This window comes from Bufo bufo, chromosome 1 (genome assembly GCF_905171765.1).
Source record: "Bufo bufo chromosome 1, aBufBuf1.1, whole genome shotgun sequence".
Classification (NCBI taxonomy): domain Eukaryota; kingdom Metazoa; phylum Chordata; class Amphibia; order Anura; family Bufonidae; genus Bufo; species Bufo bufo.
The window spans coordinates 351,025,023-351,043,344 of NC_053389.1; the positions used below are offsets into that span (position 1 = coordinate 351,025,023).

Consider the following 18,322-nt stretch of genomic DNA (forward strand, 5'->3'; position numbering starts at 1 on the left):
GCTCTGAGATGAGGAGGCTCGTCTCCTCAGAACTCCCTCAGTGCGCCTGCGCCGATGACGTCTTCTATTTCGGTGATGTCATCGGCGCAGGCGCACTGAGGGAGTTCTGAGGAGACGAGCCTCCTCATCTCAGAGCGCCTGCGCCGATTCAACACAGGCGCGCGATTTTTGAAACGCCGACAGGGCTGGCCGGAGGAGGAGATCCCGGCTGGCCCTGTCAATCAACAAGAGGAGGGGGCTGATTTCTGCAGAAGTTACCAGCAAGTAGCCGCCCTACTTGCTGGTAGAGACCGAATTTGCATATGATAAAACTTCGTTTTTTGAATAAACTACTGGATCAAAGTAAGGAACACAATTATATTTTCATATATCGCTATATAACTAATTTAACTAGCCCCAAAAAAAAAATCACTTTAGTGGGGTGACAGAAGCCCTTTAAGGTGAAATAGGGCTGTCCTTAAGGGGTTAAAAGCCTCCTTAGAACATCAAGACCATTAATTTGGCTGCTCAGTACCATCCTATATGTCATTGACCCGAATTGAAGAAAGGTCATCCCTTTCCTGTTCTGAAATGGTCATCATCACGGATACTGATTTAAAAAATGTACTATTATTTATATGTCTACTGATATTGTATCTACAATCCATGGCTGTTCTTAGACTTTGTATTATTGTATTACCTTTCTATTTGTATGAACTTTAAAATTCAATAAAATATTCTGTTCCGCAATAGTCTCCTTATTCACTGCTCATTAAATGTAGCTACTGCAACATGCTATGCACTTAACTCCTCTGTCTCTTGCAGTCATAAAAGCACATTTCACAGTTGCCTCTTCACTTACTGTGAAGAGTTTGTTAATCTTTCAGGCATGCATGAAAAATAATACCACTCACCAATAAGTTGACTGTGCAGCTCATCCAGTTGTCTTTGCTCTCATCTGCCACCACTGCTCTGTAATCCAATAACCTCTCCAAGAGGCCTTTTATCAGAGTCACAAAGCTTTCCACCATCTTAAAGATGTAAGGATGGTTTGTTGCATAATCCAGCAATCTGAAAGAACATGGCAACATATTACAAGCAAACACATTTTGTTAGCTGAAGCTATACAAGGCCCATGTACTGCAGACAAGTTTTTTTTACTATGCTTTGCATTTAAATATATTTTGCTTTTAAAAGCTTAACTATCTTCTTTTTTTATTGCAAACAACTGAGTACACAGATGTCGGTAACCTACCTACGACTATCAATTCATTTCCAAACACACAAATATGTGCTATTTTATTAAAGGAATCCAGATGGCATTAACATTTTGAATTCTATCATGTTGTTCTTCAACTATTACAAAATGCAAACACTTTTCCTGGCTTTTAGCCATTAGTTTAAATTATCATTGGTGCCGATTTGCGCAATCGCGAAAAAAATGATTGGAGATTGCAAATTCTAGAATTCTCTCATTTTTGTGAATATTATGCGAAAACTTTGCTAAATATCGCAAAAACTAATATTGCCTATGCCGCTCATCACTAGTAAGGGTAAGCTAGTTCAGCAGTTTCCTTGCACACATTTAATTAAACATATACTGTAGGCCCACATTTACTGATCCTGCTAATTTGTGAACAATGTAAATATAGACAGTCCCTGAAAATGTGCAAATTTATCATTATGGCTGATGCAGGATGATAAATCTTGTTGCATCTTTAAAGTGTATACTCTAGTTAATACCACCTATTTCTTGGCGGTAATAAAATATCTGCCAATGTGGCAAAATTCTGTCTCTGAGCCACAAACAAAATACTGTAGACCAACTCTACATTGATCTAATCTGTGCCCATGTTTGTGCTCCAGAATCATGGACTTCAGCTTTATAAATATGCTGTACGCTTACTGTACATGCTGTTACAGTTTTGTATAAACATTCTAATAAAAATGTATTGAAACCTACTCCAACGACTGGCTACAGTAGATTTCTGTCATTATTTAACACCTGGAAAGAGGCATAAATTGTGAATTTGTACATGAAATTTTATGTACAAGTCTATTGCAACAGTAACAATCTAGTTACACGTTGGGCTGAGCACCACTATTAGCAGCTAAATGCTGCACATATCTTCGCCAAGTACTCTGGTGACGCTACCTTAAATAAAAAAAGGGATTTATATTGTCAGTGCAGTGCCACTCCATCTACTCTACAACTCCCCATAAATGGAGAATTGACAGCACCAAAGGCTCCACCTCCTGCTATCACCCCAGCCTGCCCCGTCATTCCCCAGTTTGAGAACGGTGTAAACCATTGTGTGCGCCTAAATGTAGGAGCATAAATGTTTAAGTACCAAAAATGGCATATAGGGTCATGATAAATCACTCCATTCTTTTTGGAGCAACTCATAAATGTGTCTAAAATGAGGTGCACCAGAATTTTATCATAAACACTTTTTGTGGTGCACTTATCATAGTAGATGTTGTCCATAGAGTCTTAGTTTGGCTTATTTATGAAGTGTTTTGAACTTTGGTGTTTATGAGGTATGAAAATATCACACAATGGTCCAAATTTACTAATCCTGTCTAATTTATAGACAGAGAAATGTACAGTCGTGGCCAAAAGTTTGAGAATGACACAAATATTAGTTTTCACAAAGTTTGCTGCTAAACTGCTTTTAGATCTTTGTTTCAGTTGTTTCTGTGATGTAGTGAAATATAATTACACGCACTTCATACGTTTCAAAGGCTTTTATCGACAATTACATGACATTTAATGCAAAGAGTCAGTATTTGCAGTGTTGGCCTTTCTTTTTCAGGACCTCTGCAATTCGACTGGGCATGTTCTCAATCAACTTCTGGGCCAATTCCTGACTGATAGCAACCCATTCTTTCATAATCACGTCTTGGAGTTTGTCAGAATTAGTGGGTTTTTGTTTGTCCACCCGCCTCTTGAGGATTGACCACAAGTTCTCATGGGATTAAGATCTGGGGAGTTTCCAGGCCATGGACCCAAAATGTCAACGTTTTGGGTCCCCGAGCCACTTAGTTATCACTTTTGCCTTATGGCACGGTGCTCCATCGTGCTGGAAAATGCATTGTTTCTTCACCAAACTGGTTGTTGGATTGTTGGAAGAAGTTGCTGTTGGAGGGGTGCTTTGGTACCATTCTTATTCATGGCTGTGTTTTTGGGCAAAATTGTGAGTGAGCCCACCCCTTGGATGAGAAGCAACCCCACACATGAATGGTTTCAGGATGCTTTACTGTTGGCATGACACAGGACTGATGGTAGCGCTCACCTTTTCTTCTCTGGACAAGCCTTTTTCCAGATGCCCAAACAATTGGAAAGAGGCTTCATCGGAGAATATGACTTTGCCCCAGTCCTCAGCAGTCCATTCACCAAACTTTCTGCAGAAGATCAATCTGTCCCTGATGTTTTTTTTTGGAGAGAAGTGGCTTCTTTGCTGCCCTTCTTGACACCAGGCCATCTTCCAAAAGTCTTCGCCTCACTGTGCGTGCAGATGCGCTCACACCTGCCTGCTGCCATTCCTGAGCAAGCTCTGCACTGGTGGCACTCCGATCCTGCAGCTGAATCCTCTTTAGGAGACGATCCTGGTGCTTGCTGGACTTTCTTGGACACCCTGAAGCCTTCTTAACAAGAATTGAACCTCTTTCCTTGAAGTTCTTGATGATCCTATAAATTGTTGATTGAGGTGCAATCTTAGACACAGACAATATCCTTGCCTGTGAAGCCATTTTTATGCAACACAATGATGGCTGCACGCGTTTCTTTGCAGGTCACCATGGTTAACAATGGAAGAACAATGATTTCAAGCATCACCCTCCTTTTAACATGTCAAGTCTGCCATTTTAACCCAATCAGCCTGACATAATGATCTCCAGCCTTGTGCTCGTCAACATTCTCACCTGAGTTAACAAGACGATTACTGAAATGATCTCAGCAGGTCCTTTAATGACAGCAATGAAATGCAGTGGAAAGGTTTTTCTGGGATTAAGTTAATTTTCATGGCAAAGAAGGACTATGCAATTCATCTGATCACTCTTCATAACATTCTGGAGTATATGCAAATTGCTATTATAAAAACTTAAGCAGCAACTTTTCCAATTTCCAATATTTATGTAATTCTCAAAACTTTTGGCCACAACTGTAGATCGTCTGAAAAACGAGGAATGGCCCAGCATATATTTCTAATATAAACCTTAATTGGAGATTCATGGAGTAAAAGTAAGAATGTAAGTATTTACTAAAATAGACATGTCAGTACTGTTGGCAGATCTTTAAAATAGACATTTTCACAACCCCACCTCCTTTACCTGAATCCCTGAAAGGTAATATACCCTGAATGAATACTGCTTGTTCTTTGTACAGGCTTCTAAAAAAAGAACAACATCCCCATACTCTCTGACTCTGTTCTCCTTCCATTCCAGTTCTCCCCCGATCTTGCACTTGCTTGTAAAAACTTTAGAAAACATGTATAGATCAAGTGCATAATACCGGCAAGGGAACCAAAGCCCCTTTGTATTTCTAATTATGGGGCATGTTTTTCAACACTAGAATTTTTTTTTTTTTTTTAAAAACAATTATTAACATAATTATTGCCTCATTTCAAAATGATGACATGTCAAGAACTGGAAAATAAAAGACTTCTGCTGTTATAAGAGTCATACACAAATATTAGTATGTACTAAGCCCATCATTTTAAAGGTAACATAAAAAGGAAGTAATATACCACAGACTCTAACACTCTCGCACTATTATAGCAGTTATTTTACTCATTTATCTCAAGATCAGCAATTTTGTTCACTTTTCATCAAGATAATGTTATTAAAGGACAGTTTTAGTACGCCTAACCCACCAATTCACCTAATTTTAATGCAGCACATATGTAAGAGTCTTTGTTCCATAACATCAATCTTAAAGTTATAGAACTGTGATTACCATTTTAAACTAAATATAATGATCTAGTTGTTAAAAGGTCACGTCTAGACCACATCTACAAAGTTCACAATTATGGATTGATTAAAGAGATGCATTTCTTTTGCAACACTTTAATTTACTTGTTGGGGTCTTCTTTCATCACTAGCCAAAAAAAGCACATGACAGATGTATTCGACAATATTATGCCCATTACTAATATTGTCTCACTCCTTCCAGTCAAAAGAACTATATACAGTATATATAGTCTTACTTACATAGTTTCAAAAAGTTGCATGTACTGCCAGTCACCTCGCCCTCCTTCAACTTCATGGTCCAGTTTCAGTATTATTTCATTCTCAAACTGCACAAGTTAAGAAGATTGATATAATTAGGGAGGACTAATCACATACTTTACCTACTATATTCAGTACCTACCGCATATGTACCACGAATATAGGCAAATACTGTAAATCACATCATGAGAAAATGCATCTTTTCTGTTTTGCACTTTATAAAAAAAATTCTAATGTTTCTGTTCTCATTAGGATCCGCGTTTGTTTGGCTGAAAAAACACTGGCCCCTTTGGCCCATTTACTAATGTGAGTGCACACATACAGTTGCAATAAAAAGTATGTGAACCCTTTGGAATGATATGGATTTTTGCACAAATTGGTCATAAAATGTGATCTGACCTTCATCTAAGTCACAACAATAGACAATCACAGTCTGCTTAAACTAATAACACACAAAGAATTAAATGTTACCATGTTTTTATTGAAGACACCATGTAAATATTCACAGTGTAGGTGGAAAAAGTATGTGAACCCCTAGACTAATGAAATTGTAACGGGGTTCCGAAGGTGCACTCGGTCCCCCATTAGCCGCAGACCTGCTGCTTAGCTTCGGGAGCGAGGATCTGTGTTTGACCTCGTTCCCAGGGCGGCTTTACTAGCTGGGTGGCTCCCTGCTCCTAATTCTGCCTTGAGCTGATCACTCGGTGCTCGACTGGTTGGTCTGTCGGGCATGTGATGCTGGCCACGTCACATGACCCTCAATCCCCACTATAAATACAGGCAGCCTGCTGGCCACAGGTTGCCTGTTAATTTAGGTTCCACCTGTGGTTTTGTCTTCCTGGCGTACTTACCTCCTGCTGAATTCCTGACGATCCTCTGCCTGCTCCTTGTGTACTTTGCTGCTCTCCTGGTATTCTGACCCCGGCCTCCTCCTGATGATCCTCTGCTGACTCCTTTAGTACTACACAACTCTCCTGGTATTTATGACCCTGGTTTCTCCTGACAATTCTCTGCTTGCTCCATTTGTACTTTGTAGCTTTCCTGGTATTGACTCGGTCCGTTCTCGATCTGTTGTTTGTCTGTCTGTCATCCCTGCACTTAGTCCAAGCTAGGGATTGCCGTCCAGTTGTCCCCTGACTTTAGGACTCGCGAGGCAAGTAGGCAGGGCCAGGGATAAGGGTGGAGCGCAGTGGTCACTTCCCTCCCCCCTGTGTGTGTGTGTACGCGACCGTTACAGACATATCCAAGAGCTAATTGGAGTTAGGTGTCAGCCAACTGGAGTCGAATCAATGAGATGAGATTGGAGGTGTTGGTTACAGCTGCCCTGCCCTATAAAGAACACACCAGTTCTGGGTTTGCTTTTCACAAGAAGCATTGCCTGATGTGAATGATGCCTCGCACAAAAGAGCTCACAGAAGACCTAAGATTAAGAATTGTTGACTTGCATAAAGCTTGAAAGGTTTATAAAAGTATCTCCAAAAGCCTTGCTGTTCATCAGTCCACGGTAAGGCAAATTGTCTATAAATGGAGAAAGTTCAGCACTGCTGCTACTCTCCCTAGGAGTGGACGTCCGGTAAAGACAAGAGCACAGCACAGACTGCTCAATGAGGTGAAGAAGAATCCTAGAGTGTCAGCTAAAGACTTACAAAAGTCTCTGGCATATGCTAACATCCCTGTTAGCGAATCTACAACACGTAAAACACTAAACAAGAATGGATTTCATGGGAGGATACCACAGAGGAAGCCACTGCTGTCCAAAAAAAACCCATTGCTGCACGTTTACAGTTTGCACAAGAGGACCTGGATGTTCCACAGCAGTACAGGGAAAATATTCTGTGGACAGATGAAACCAAAGTTGAGTTGTTTGGATGAAACACACAACACTATGTGTGGAGAAAAAGAGGCACAGCACACCAACATCAAAACCTCATCCCAACTGTGAAGTATGGTGGTGGGGGCATCATGGTTTGGGGCTGCTTTGCTGCATCAGGGCCTGGACGGATTGCTATTATCGAAGGAAAAATGAATTGCAAAGTTTATCAAGACATTTTGAAGGGGAACTTAAGGCCATCTGTCCACCAGCTGAAGCTCAACAGAAGATGGGTGTTGCAACAGGACAACGATCCAAAGCATAGAAGTACAAACCGGATTCCAAAAAAGTTGGGACACTATACAAATCGTGAATAAAAACTGAATGCAATGATGTGGAGGTGCCAACTTCTAATATTTTATTCAGAATAGAACATAAATCACGGAACAAAAGTTTAAACTGAGAAAATGTACCATTTTAAGGGAAAAATATGTTGAATCAGAATTTCATGGTGTTAAAATCCCAAAAAGTTGGGACAAGGCCTTTTCACTACTGTGTGGCATCTCCCCTTCTTCTTACAACACTCAACAGATGTCTGGGGACCGAGGAGACCAGTTTCTCAAGTTTAGAAATAGGAATGCTCTCCCATTCTTGTCTAATACAGGCCTCTAACTGTTCAATCGTCTTGGGCCTTCTTTGTTGCAACCTTCCTCTTTATGATGCGCCAAATGTTCTCTATAGGTGAAAGATCTGGACTGCAGACTGGCCATTTCAGTACCCGGATCCTTCTCCTACGCAGCCATGATGTTGTGATTGATGCAGAATGTGGTCTGGCATTATCTTGTTGAAAGAGATGACGTCTGGATGGGAGCATATGTTGTTCTAGAACCTGAATATATTTTTCTGCATTGATGGTGTCTTTCCAGACATGCAATCTGCCCATGCCACACGCTCTCATGCAACCCCATACCATCAGAGATGCCAACTTCTGAACTGAGCGTTGATAACAACTTGGGTTGTCCTTGTCCTCTTGGGTCCGGATGACATGGCGTCCCAGATTTCCAAAAAGAACTTCGAATCGTGACTCGTCTGACCACAGAACAGTCTTCCATTTTGCCACACTCCATTTTAAATGATCCCTGGCCCAGTGAAAACGCCTGAGCTTGTGGATCTTGCTTAGAAATGGCTTCGTCTTTGCACTGTAGAGTTTCAGCTGGCAATGGCGGATGGCACGGTGGATTGTGTTCACTGACAATGGTTTCTGGAAGTACAGTCAGGTCCATAAATATTGGGACATCGACACAATGCTAACATTTTTGGCTCTATACACCACCACAATGGATTTGAAATGAAACAAACAAGTCTTCTTTAACTGAAGACAGTCAGCTTTAATTTGAGGGTATTTACATCCAAATCAGGTAGACGGTGTCGGAATTACAACAGTTTGCATATGTGCCTCCCACTTGTTAAGGGGCCAAAAGTAATGGGACAGAATAATCCTCATAAATCAAACTTTCACTTTTTAATACTTGGTTGAAAATCCTTTGCAGTCAATTACAGCCTAAAGTCTGGAATGCATAAGCATCACCAGACGCTGGGTTTCATCCCTGGTGATGCTCTGCCAGGCCTCTACTGCAACTGTTTTCAGTTCTTGCTTGTTCTTGGGGCATTTTCCCTTCAGTTTTGTCTTCAGCAAGTGAAATGCATGCTTAATCGGATTCAGGTCAGGTGATTGACTTGGCCATTGCATAACTTTCTACTTATTTCCCTTAAAAAAACTCTTTGGTTGCTTTTGCAGTATGCTTTGGGTCATTGTCCATCTGCACTGTAAAGCGCCGTCCAATGAGTTCTGAAGCATTTGGCTGAATATGAGCAGATAATGTTGCCAGAAACACTTCAAAATTCATCCTGCTGCTTTTGTCAGCAGTCACATCATCAATAAATAAAAGAGAACCAGTTCCATTGGCAGCCATAAATGCCCACACCATGACACTACCACCACCATGCTTCACTGATGAGGTGGTATGCTTAGGATCATGAGCAGTTCCTTTCCTTCTCCATACTCTTCTCTTCCCATCACACTGGTACAAGTTGATCTTGGTCTCATCTGTCCATAGGATGATGTTCCAGAACTGAGAAGGCTTTTTTAGATGTCGTTTGGCAAACTCTAATCTGGCCTTCCTGTTTTTGAGGCTCACTAATGGTTTACATCTTGTGGTGAACCCTCTGTATTCACTCTGGTGAAGTCTTCTCTTGATTGTTGACTTTGACATACATACACCTACCTCCTGGAGAGTGTTCTTGATCTGGCCAACTGTTTTGAAAGGTGTTTTCTTCACCAGGGAAAGAATTCTTCGGTCATTCACCACAGTTGTTTTTCGTAGTCTTCCGGGTCTTTTGGTGTTGCTGAGCTCACCGATGCGTTCCTTCTTTTTAAGAATGTTCCAAACTGTTGTTTTGGCCACGCCTAATGTTTTTGCCATCTCTCTTATGGGTTTGTTTTGTTTTTTCAGCCTAATGATGGCTTGCTTCACTGATAGTGACCGCTCTTTGGATCTCATCTTGAGAGTTGACAGCAACAGATTCCAAATGCAAATAGCACACTTGAAATTAACTCTGGACCTTTCATCTGCTTATTGTAATTGGGATAATGAGGGAACAGCTGAGAAGCTAATTGTCCCATTACTTTTGGTCCCTTAACAAGTGGGAGGACACCGTTTACCTGATTTGGATGTAAATACCCTCAAATTAAAGCTGTCAGTCTGCAGTTAAAGCACATCATGTTCATTTCATTTCTAATCCATTGTGGTGGTGTATAGAGCCAAAAATGTTAGAATTGTGTTGATGTCCCAATATTTATGGACCTGACTGTATTCCTGAGCCCATTCTGTGATTTCCTTTACAGTAGCATTCCTGTTTGTGGTGCAGTGTCGTTTAAGGGCCCGAAGATCACGGGCATCCAGTATGGTTTTACGGCCTTGACCCTTACGCACAGAGATTGTTCCAGATTCTCTGAATCTTCGGATGATGTTATGCACAGTTGATGATGATAGATGCAAAGTCTTGCAATTTTTTGCTAGGTAACACCTTTCTGATATTGCTCCACTATCTTTCTGCGCAACATTGTGGGAATTGGTGATCCTCTACCCATCTTGGCTTCTGAGAGACACTGCCACTCTGAGAAGCTCTTTTTATACCCAATCATGTTGCCAATTGACCTAATTAGTGTTAATTGGTCTTCCAGCTCTTCATTATGCTCAAATTTACTTTTTCCAGCCAGTTATTGCTACTTGTCCCAACTTTTTTGGGATTTGTTGACACCGTGAAAATTGGAATCAACGTAATTTTCCTTTAAAATTATACATTTACTCGGATTAAACGTTTGATCTGTCATCTACGTTCTATTACAAATAACATATTGACATTTGCCATCTCCACATCATTGCATTCAGTTTTTATTCACAATTTGTTTAGTGTCCCAACTTTTTTGGAATCCGGTTTGTAAATCAACAGAATGGCTTAAACAGAAGAAAATACGCCTTCTGGAGTGGCCCAGTCAGAGTCCCGACCTCAATCCGATTGAGATGCTGTGGCATCTCAAGAAAGAGATTCACACCAGATATCCCAAGAATATTGCTGAACTGAAACAGTTCTGTAAAGAGGAATGGTCAAGAATTACTCCTGACCGTTGTGCATGTCTGATCTGCAACTACAGGAAATGTTTGGTTGAAGTTATTGCTGCCAAAGGAGGTTCAACCAGTTTTTAAATCCAAGGGTTCACATACTTTTTCCACCTGCACTGTGAATGTTTACATGGTGTGTTCCATAAAAACATGGTAACATTTAATTATTTGTGTGTTTATTAGTTTAAAGGGGAACCTGTCACCAGTTTTATGGTGTCCTAACTAAGGGCAACATAAATAAGTGACTGATTCTCTTAGCAAAATGCTGGGTCACTTTCTTTAATTGACCCAGTCAATCTGCCAACATCTTGTATTGAAAAGCTCCAGCTGATAATGAAGAGTCATAAATATTCATGAGCTCCTGACTCTCCCCGCCCACCTGCTGCTGAATGACAGTTTTTTTTCCATATGAATCAGCAGCAGGTGGGCAGGGGAGTGGCTATATCTCTGAATTAAATATACACTGGACTCAATGACATTAGCATGTGGCATACGGCATCTTTGTGTGTATATTTTGAGGTAACATCTGTCACACTAGTAAGTGAATACATCTAAGGTACTTTTTAGTAGTTAATGATTGTATATAATTTGTTAGATTATAATCAAATATCCACATGACTGTGGCAGACTGTGATTGTCTATTGTTGTGACTTAGATGAAGATCATATCACATTTTATGACTAGAGTTGAGCAAACACCTGGATGTTCGGGTTCGAGAAGTTCGGCCGAACTTCCCGAAAAAGTTCGGGTTCGGGATCTGAACTCGACCCGAACTTCGCCCCGAACCCCATTGAAGTCAATGGGGACAAAAACTTTTCGGCCCTAAAAAGGCTGTAAAATAGCCCAGGAAAGGGCTAGAGGGCTGCAAAAGGCAGCAAAATGTTGGTAAATCCCATGCAAGCAAATGTGGATGGGGAAATGAATAAAATAAAAAAAACAATAAATAAAAATTAACCAAAATTAACCAATATCAATTGGAGAGAGGTCCCATAGCAGAGAATCAAGCTTCATGTCACCCACCACTGGAACAGGCCATTGTCAGATATTTTTAGGCCCCGGCACCCAGACAGAGGAGAGAGGTCCCATAGCAGAGAATCAGGCTTCATGTCACCCACCACTGGAACAGGCCATTGTCAGATATTTTTAGGCCCCGGCACCCAGACAGAGGAGAGAGGTCCCATAGCAGAGAATCAGGCTTCATGTCATAGCAGAGAATCAGGCTTCATGTCACCCATCACTAGAACAGGCCACTGTCAAATATTTCTAGGCCCCGGCACCCAGACAGAGCTGAGAGGCCCCATAGCAGAGATTCAGGGCTTCATATCATAGCAGAGAATCAGGCTTCATGTCACCCACCACTGGAACAGGCCATTGTCAGATATTTTTAGGCCCCGGCACCCAGACAGAGGAGAGAGGTCCCATAGCAGAGAATCAGGCTTCATGTCATAGCAGAGAATCAGGCTTCATGTGACCCACCACTGGAACAGGCCATTGTCAGATATTTTTAGGCCCCGGCACCCAGACAGAGGAGAGAGGTCCCATAGCAGAGAATCAGGCTTCATGTCATAGCAGAGAATCAGGCTTCATGTCACCCACCACTGGAACAGGCCACTGTCAGATATTTTTAGGCCCCGGCAATCAGACAGAGGAGAGAGGTCCCATAGCAGAGATTCGGGCTTCATGTCATAGCAGAGAATCAGGCTTCATGTCACCCAACACTGGAACAGGCCACTGTCAGATATTTTTAGGCCCAGGCACCCAGACAGAGAAGAGGTTCATTTAACTTTGGGTTGCCCCGCAATATAATGGTAAAATTAAAAAAAGAGGATTGAATGAGGAAGTGCCCTGGAGTACAAGAATATATTGTTAAGGGGAGGTAGTTATAAATGTCTAATCTGCACAAGGGATGGACAGGTCCTGTGGGATCTATGCCTGGTTAATTTTTATGAACGTCAGCTTGTCCACATTGGTTGTAGACAGGCGGCTGCGTTTGTCTGTAATGACGCCCCCTTCCATGCTGAATACACGTTCAGACAAAACGCTGGCCGCCGGGCAGGCCAGCACCTCCAAGGCATAAAAGGCTAGCTCTTGCCACGTGGACAATTTGGAGACCCAGAAGTTGAATGGGGCAGAACCATCAGTCAGTACGTGGAGGGGTGTGCACACGTACTGTTCCACCATGTTAGTGAAATGTTGCATCCTGCTAACACGTTCCGTATCAGGTGGTGGTGCAGTTAGCTGTGGCATGGTGACAAAACTTTTCCACATCTCTGCCATGCTAACCCTGCCCTCAGAGGAGCTGGCCGTGACACAGCTGCGCTGGCGACCTCTTGCTCCTCCTCTGCCTTCGCCTTGGGCTTCCACTTGTTCCCCTGTGACATTTGGGAATGCTCTCAGGAGCACGTCTACCAACGTGCGCTTGTACTCGCGCATCTTACTATCACGCTCCAGTGCAGGAAGTAAGGTGGGCACATTGTCTTTGTACCGGAGATCCAGCAGGGTGGCAACCCAGTAGTCCGCACACGTTAAAATGTGGGCAACTCTGCTGTCATTGTGCAGGCACTGCAGCTTTTAGTCGCTCATGTGTCCCAGGCTTCCCATAGGTAAGGACAAGCTGTCCTCTGTGGGAGGCGTATCGTCAACGTCCTCCGTTTCCCCCCAGCCAAGCACCAGTGATGGGCCCGAGCTGCGTTGGGTGCCACCCCGCTGTGAACATGCTTCATCCTCATCCTCCTCCACCTCCTCCTCATCCTCGTCCTCCAGTAGTGGGCCCTGGCTGGCCACATTTGTACCTGGCCTCTGCTGTTGCAAAAAACCTCCCTCTGAGTCACTTCTAAGAGACTTGCCTGAAAGTGCTAAAAAATGACCCCTCTTCCTCCTCCTCCTCCTGAGCCACCTCCTCTTCCATCATCAACCTAAGTGTTTTCTCAAGGAGACATAGAAGTGGTATTGTAACGCTGATAACGGCGTCATCGCCACTGGTCATGTTGGTGGAGTACTCGAAACAGCGCAACAGGTCACACAGGTCTCGCATGGAGGCCCAGTCATTGGTGGTGAAGTGGTGCTTTTCTGCAGTGCGACTGACCCGTGCATGCTGCAGCTGAAATTCCACTATGGCCTGCTGCTGCTTGCACAGTCTGTCCAGCATGTGCAAGATGGAGTTCCACCTGGTGGGCACGTCGCATATGAGGAAGTGAGCGGGAAGGCCGAAGTTACGCTGTAGAGAAGACAGCTGAGCGGTGGCAGGATGAGAAAGCCAGCAGCTCTGACATGTCGGGGTAGTTGTGAATGAACTTCTGCACCACCAAATTCAGCACATGCGCCAGGCAAGGGATGTGCGTCAAACCGGCTAGTCCCAGAGCTGCGACGAGATTTCGCCCATTATCGCACACCACCAGGCCGGGCTTGAGGCTCACCGGCAGCAACCACTCGTCGGTCTGTTGTTCAATACCCCGCCACAACTCCTGCGCGGTGTGGAGCCTGTCCCCCAAACATATGAGTTTCAGAATGGCCTGCTGACGTTTACCCCGGGCTGTGCTGAAGTTGGTGGTGAAGGTGTGTGGCTGACTGGATGAGGAGGTGGAAGAAGAGGAGGAGGAAGCCGGGTAGGAGGAGGAGGCTACAAGAGGCAAAGAATGTTGCCCTGCGATCCTTGGCGGCGGAAGGACGTGCGCCAAAGAGCTCTCCGCCTGGGGCCCAGCTGCAACTACATTTACCCAGTGTGCAGTTAGGGAGATATAGCGTCCCTGGCCGTGCTTACTGGTCCACGTATCTGTGGTTAGGTGGACCTTGCCACAGATGGCGTTGCGCAGTGCACACTTGATTTTATCGGATACTTGGTTGTGCAGGGAAGGCGCGGCTCTCTTGGAGAAGTAGTGGCGGCTGGGAACAACATACTGTGGGACAGCAAGCGACATGAGCTTTTTGAAGCTGTCTGTGTCCACCAGCCTGAATGACAGCATTTCATAGGCCAGTAGTTTAGAAATGCTGGCATTCAGGGCCAGGGATCGAGGGTGGCTAGGTGGGAATTTACGCTTTCTCTCAAATGATTGTGAGATGGAGAGCTGAACGCTGCCGTGTGACATGGTGGAGATGCTTGGTGACGGAGGTGGTGGTGTTGGTGGTACATCCTCTGTTTGCTTGGCGGCTGGTGCCAACGTTCCTCCAGAGGCGGAGGAAGAGGCCGAGGCAGCAGCAGAAGAGGTAGCAGGGGGAGCCTGAGTGAGTTCCTTGTTTTTAAGGTGTTTACTCCACTGCAGTTCATGCTTTGCATGCAGATGCCTGGTCATGCAGGTTGTGCTAAGGTTCAGAACGTTAATGCCTCGCTTCAGGCTCTGATGGCACAGCGTGCAAACCACTCGGGTCTTGTCGTCAGCACATTGTTTGAAGAACTGCCACGCCAGGGAACTCCTTGAAGCTGCCTTTGGGGTGTTCAGTCCCAGTTGGCGGTGGCCAGTAGCAGGCAAACTCTCTTGGCGGCAGGTGTTCTGCTTTTGCCCACTGCTCCCTCTTTTGCTACGCTGTTGGCTCGGTCTCACCACGGCCTCTTCCTCTGAACTCTGAAAGTCAGTGGCACGACCTTCATTCCATGTGGGGTCTAGGACCTCATCTTCCCCTGCATCGTCTTCCACCCAGTCTTCCTCCCTGACCTCCTGTTCAGTCTGCACACTGCAGAAAGATGCAGCAGTTGGCACCTGTGTTTCATCATCATCAGAGACGTGCTGAGGTGGTATTCCCATGTCCTCATCATCAGGAAACATAATTGGTTGTGTGTCAGTGCATTCTATGTCTTCCACCGCTGGGGAAGGGCTAGGTGGATGCCCTTGGGAAACCCTGCCAGCAGAGTCTTCAAACAGCATAAGAGACTGCTGCATAACTTGAGGTTTAGACAGTTTCCCTGATATGCATGGGGGTGATGTGACAGACTGATGTGCTTGGTTTTCAAGCACCATCTGTGGGAGACTGTGTGGGAGATAAAGTTAACGTGCTGGATCCACTGTCGGCCACCCAATTGACTAATGCCTGTACCTGCTCAGGCCTTACCATCCTTAGAACGGCATTGGGCCCCACCAAATATTGCTGTAAATTCTGGCGGCTACTGGGACCTGAGGTAGTTGGTACACTAGGACGTGTGGCTGTGGCAGAACGGACACGTCCTCTCCCAGCACCAGAGGGTCCACTAACACCACCACGACCATGTCCGCGTCCGCGTCCCTTACTAGATGTTTTCCCCATTGTTACCGTTCACCACAATAAGAAAAAAATTATTTGGACCAATGTATTGAATTCAAATTCAGGCCTTTTTTTTTTACAGGCACCTAACACTATCTGGCTATCTATTTAGGTACCGTATTACACTAATACAGGCACAGCAGTAACCACAGATTTAGCTGAATATAAATTGTAGGCCTTGTATTTAGGCCCTGGATGTCAGGTATCCTTTTACAGACAGAATTAGACTTGGAGATGCACGGTAGCGTGTGAAGTTATTGAGGATGACCCTATCAGCACTTGAATTTGCACCTTCAATGTAATATACCCTTTTACGGACAGATTTAAACTTGGCCTGCAACAGCAGAAACCACTGATTTAGGGAATTTCTAGTTTGGGAATTAAATTTCACCCCTCAATAAAATAGCAAGCACAGCCAAGCCCCTGATGTAGGATATAGCAAAAAAAAAAAAACACACTATTGATGATTAAATGTACTTGATGGCAGCTTGTGCTTGCGCACCACAAGACACAAAATGGCCACCGATCACCCCAGAAAAAAGTGACAGAAAAATGCTCTGGGCAGCCTAAAAACAGTGAGCAATTAACTACTAAAAGTTGAATGATTCACAGCTGTAGATCGATCACTTCATTAAGTGTTTTTGCTGAGTAAATCCCTGCCTAATCTTGCCCTAACAGCAGCTGCATCCTTTCCCTACACTGATCAGAGCAGAGTGACGTGCGGCGCTACGTGACTCCAGCTTAAATAGAGGCTGGGTTACATGCTGCACTGGCCAATCACAGCCATGCCAATAGTAGGCATGGCTGTGATGGGCTATTGGGGCAAGTAGTATGACGCTTGTTGATTGGCTGCTTTGCAGCCTTTCAAAAAGCGCCAAGAAAGCGGCGAACACCGAAACCGAACTTTTACGTAAATGTTCGGGTTCGAGGCCGTGTCACGAACACCCCAAAATTCCGTACGAACCCGAACTATACAGTTCGGGTTCGCTCATCCCTATTTATGACCAATTTGTGCAGAAATACATATCATTCCAAAGGGTTCACATACTTTTTTTGCAACTGTACATAGTCATAAGTTGCGCCAAACTTTGTATACAATTTTGCACATCATTTTGTCTGGACTATCAGGCTTTATACAAGATCTGAAGCATAAACACCATTGAGCTCAGCTACTTAAGAGATAGGACATGTCAACCATGTCTTCAAAAGACGACAATGACACACAAGCCAGTCATTTTAGAGTCTTACAGGGACAATTTAGGGATTGTGAAGAACAGTGATTGTCAGTTTGCAGTGTTCGCCAGCGAACACATGCGGGCTGCCATCTTTAGGCCTCTTTCACACTTGCGTTGTCCGGATCCGGCGTGTACTCCACTTGCCGGAATTACACTCCGGATCCGGAAAAACGCAAGTGTACTGAAAGCATTTGAAGACGGAACCGTCTTCCAAATGCTTTCAGTGTTACTATGGCACCCAGGACGCTATTAAAGTCCTGGTTGCCATAGTAGGAGCGGGGAGCGGGGGAGCGGTATACTTACAGTCCGTGCGGCTCCCCGGGCGCTCCAGAATGACGTCAGAGCGCCCCATGCGCATGGATGACGTGATCCATGCGATCACGTGATCCATGCGCTTGGGGCGCCCTGACGTCACTCTGGAGCGCCCGGGGAGCCGCACGGACGGTAAGTACACTGCTCCCCCGCTCCCCGCTACACTTACCATGGCTGTCAGGACTTTAGCGTCCCGGCAGCCATGGTAACCACTCTGAAAAAGCTAAATGTCGGCTCCGGCAATGCGCCGAAACGACGTTTAGCTTAAGGCCGGATCCGGATCAATGCCTTCCAATGGGCATTAATTCCGGATCCGGCCTTGCGGCAAGTGTTCCGGATTTTTGGCCGGAGCAAAAAGCGCAGCATGCTGCGGTATTTTCTCCGGCCAACAAACGTTCCGTACCGGAACTGAAGACATCCTGATGCATCCTGAACGGATTACTCTCCATTCAGAATGCATTAGGATAATCCTGATCAGGATTCTTCCGGCATAGAGCCCCGACGACGGAACTCTATGCCGGAAGACAATAACGCAGGTGTGAAAGAGCCCTTAGTAAGTTAGACTCACCCGTCCGGCGATGCACAGGTAAGCCCTTACCTGTGCCTGTGTCGGGAGCCGGTCTGAAATCAAATGCAATCACCGGGAGCAGGCAGTTCCGAGAACCTTCATCGGGCTGTTCTCGGAACTGCCTGCTCCCGGTGACTGCATTTGATTTCAGACCGGCTCCTGACACAGGTAAGGGCTTACCTGTGCATCGCCGGACGGGTTAGTCTACCTTACTAAAGATGGCACCCTGCATGTGTTCGCTGGCGAACACTGCAAACTGACCATCACTGGTGAA

At 44.6% G+C, this 18,322-nt stretch overlaps 1 protein-coding gene across 2 annotated transcripts in view; it reads right to left on the minus strand.

Moving 5' to 3' along the window:
- Nucleotides 1–18,322, minus strand: part of DOCK2 (dedicator of cytokinesis 2) — a 1,232,183-nt gene that overhangs the window by 318,081 nt on the left and 895,780 nt on the right. For both annotated transcript variants that reach the window (XM_040442815.1, XM_040442808.1), the window contains exons 34-35: nucleotides 5,191–5,276; nucleotides 894–1,050 (exon numbers count right to left, since the gene is read on the minus strand). In XM_040442815.1, coding sequence (XP_040298749.1) covers nucleotides 894–1,050; nucleotides 5,191–5,276 — 243 coding nt within the window. The remainder of the gene's footprint in view (nucleotides 1–893; nucleotides 1,051–5,190; nucleotides 5,277–18,322) is intronic.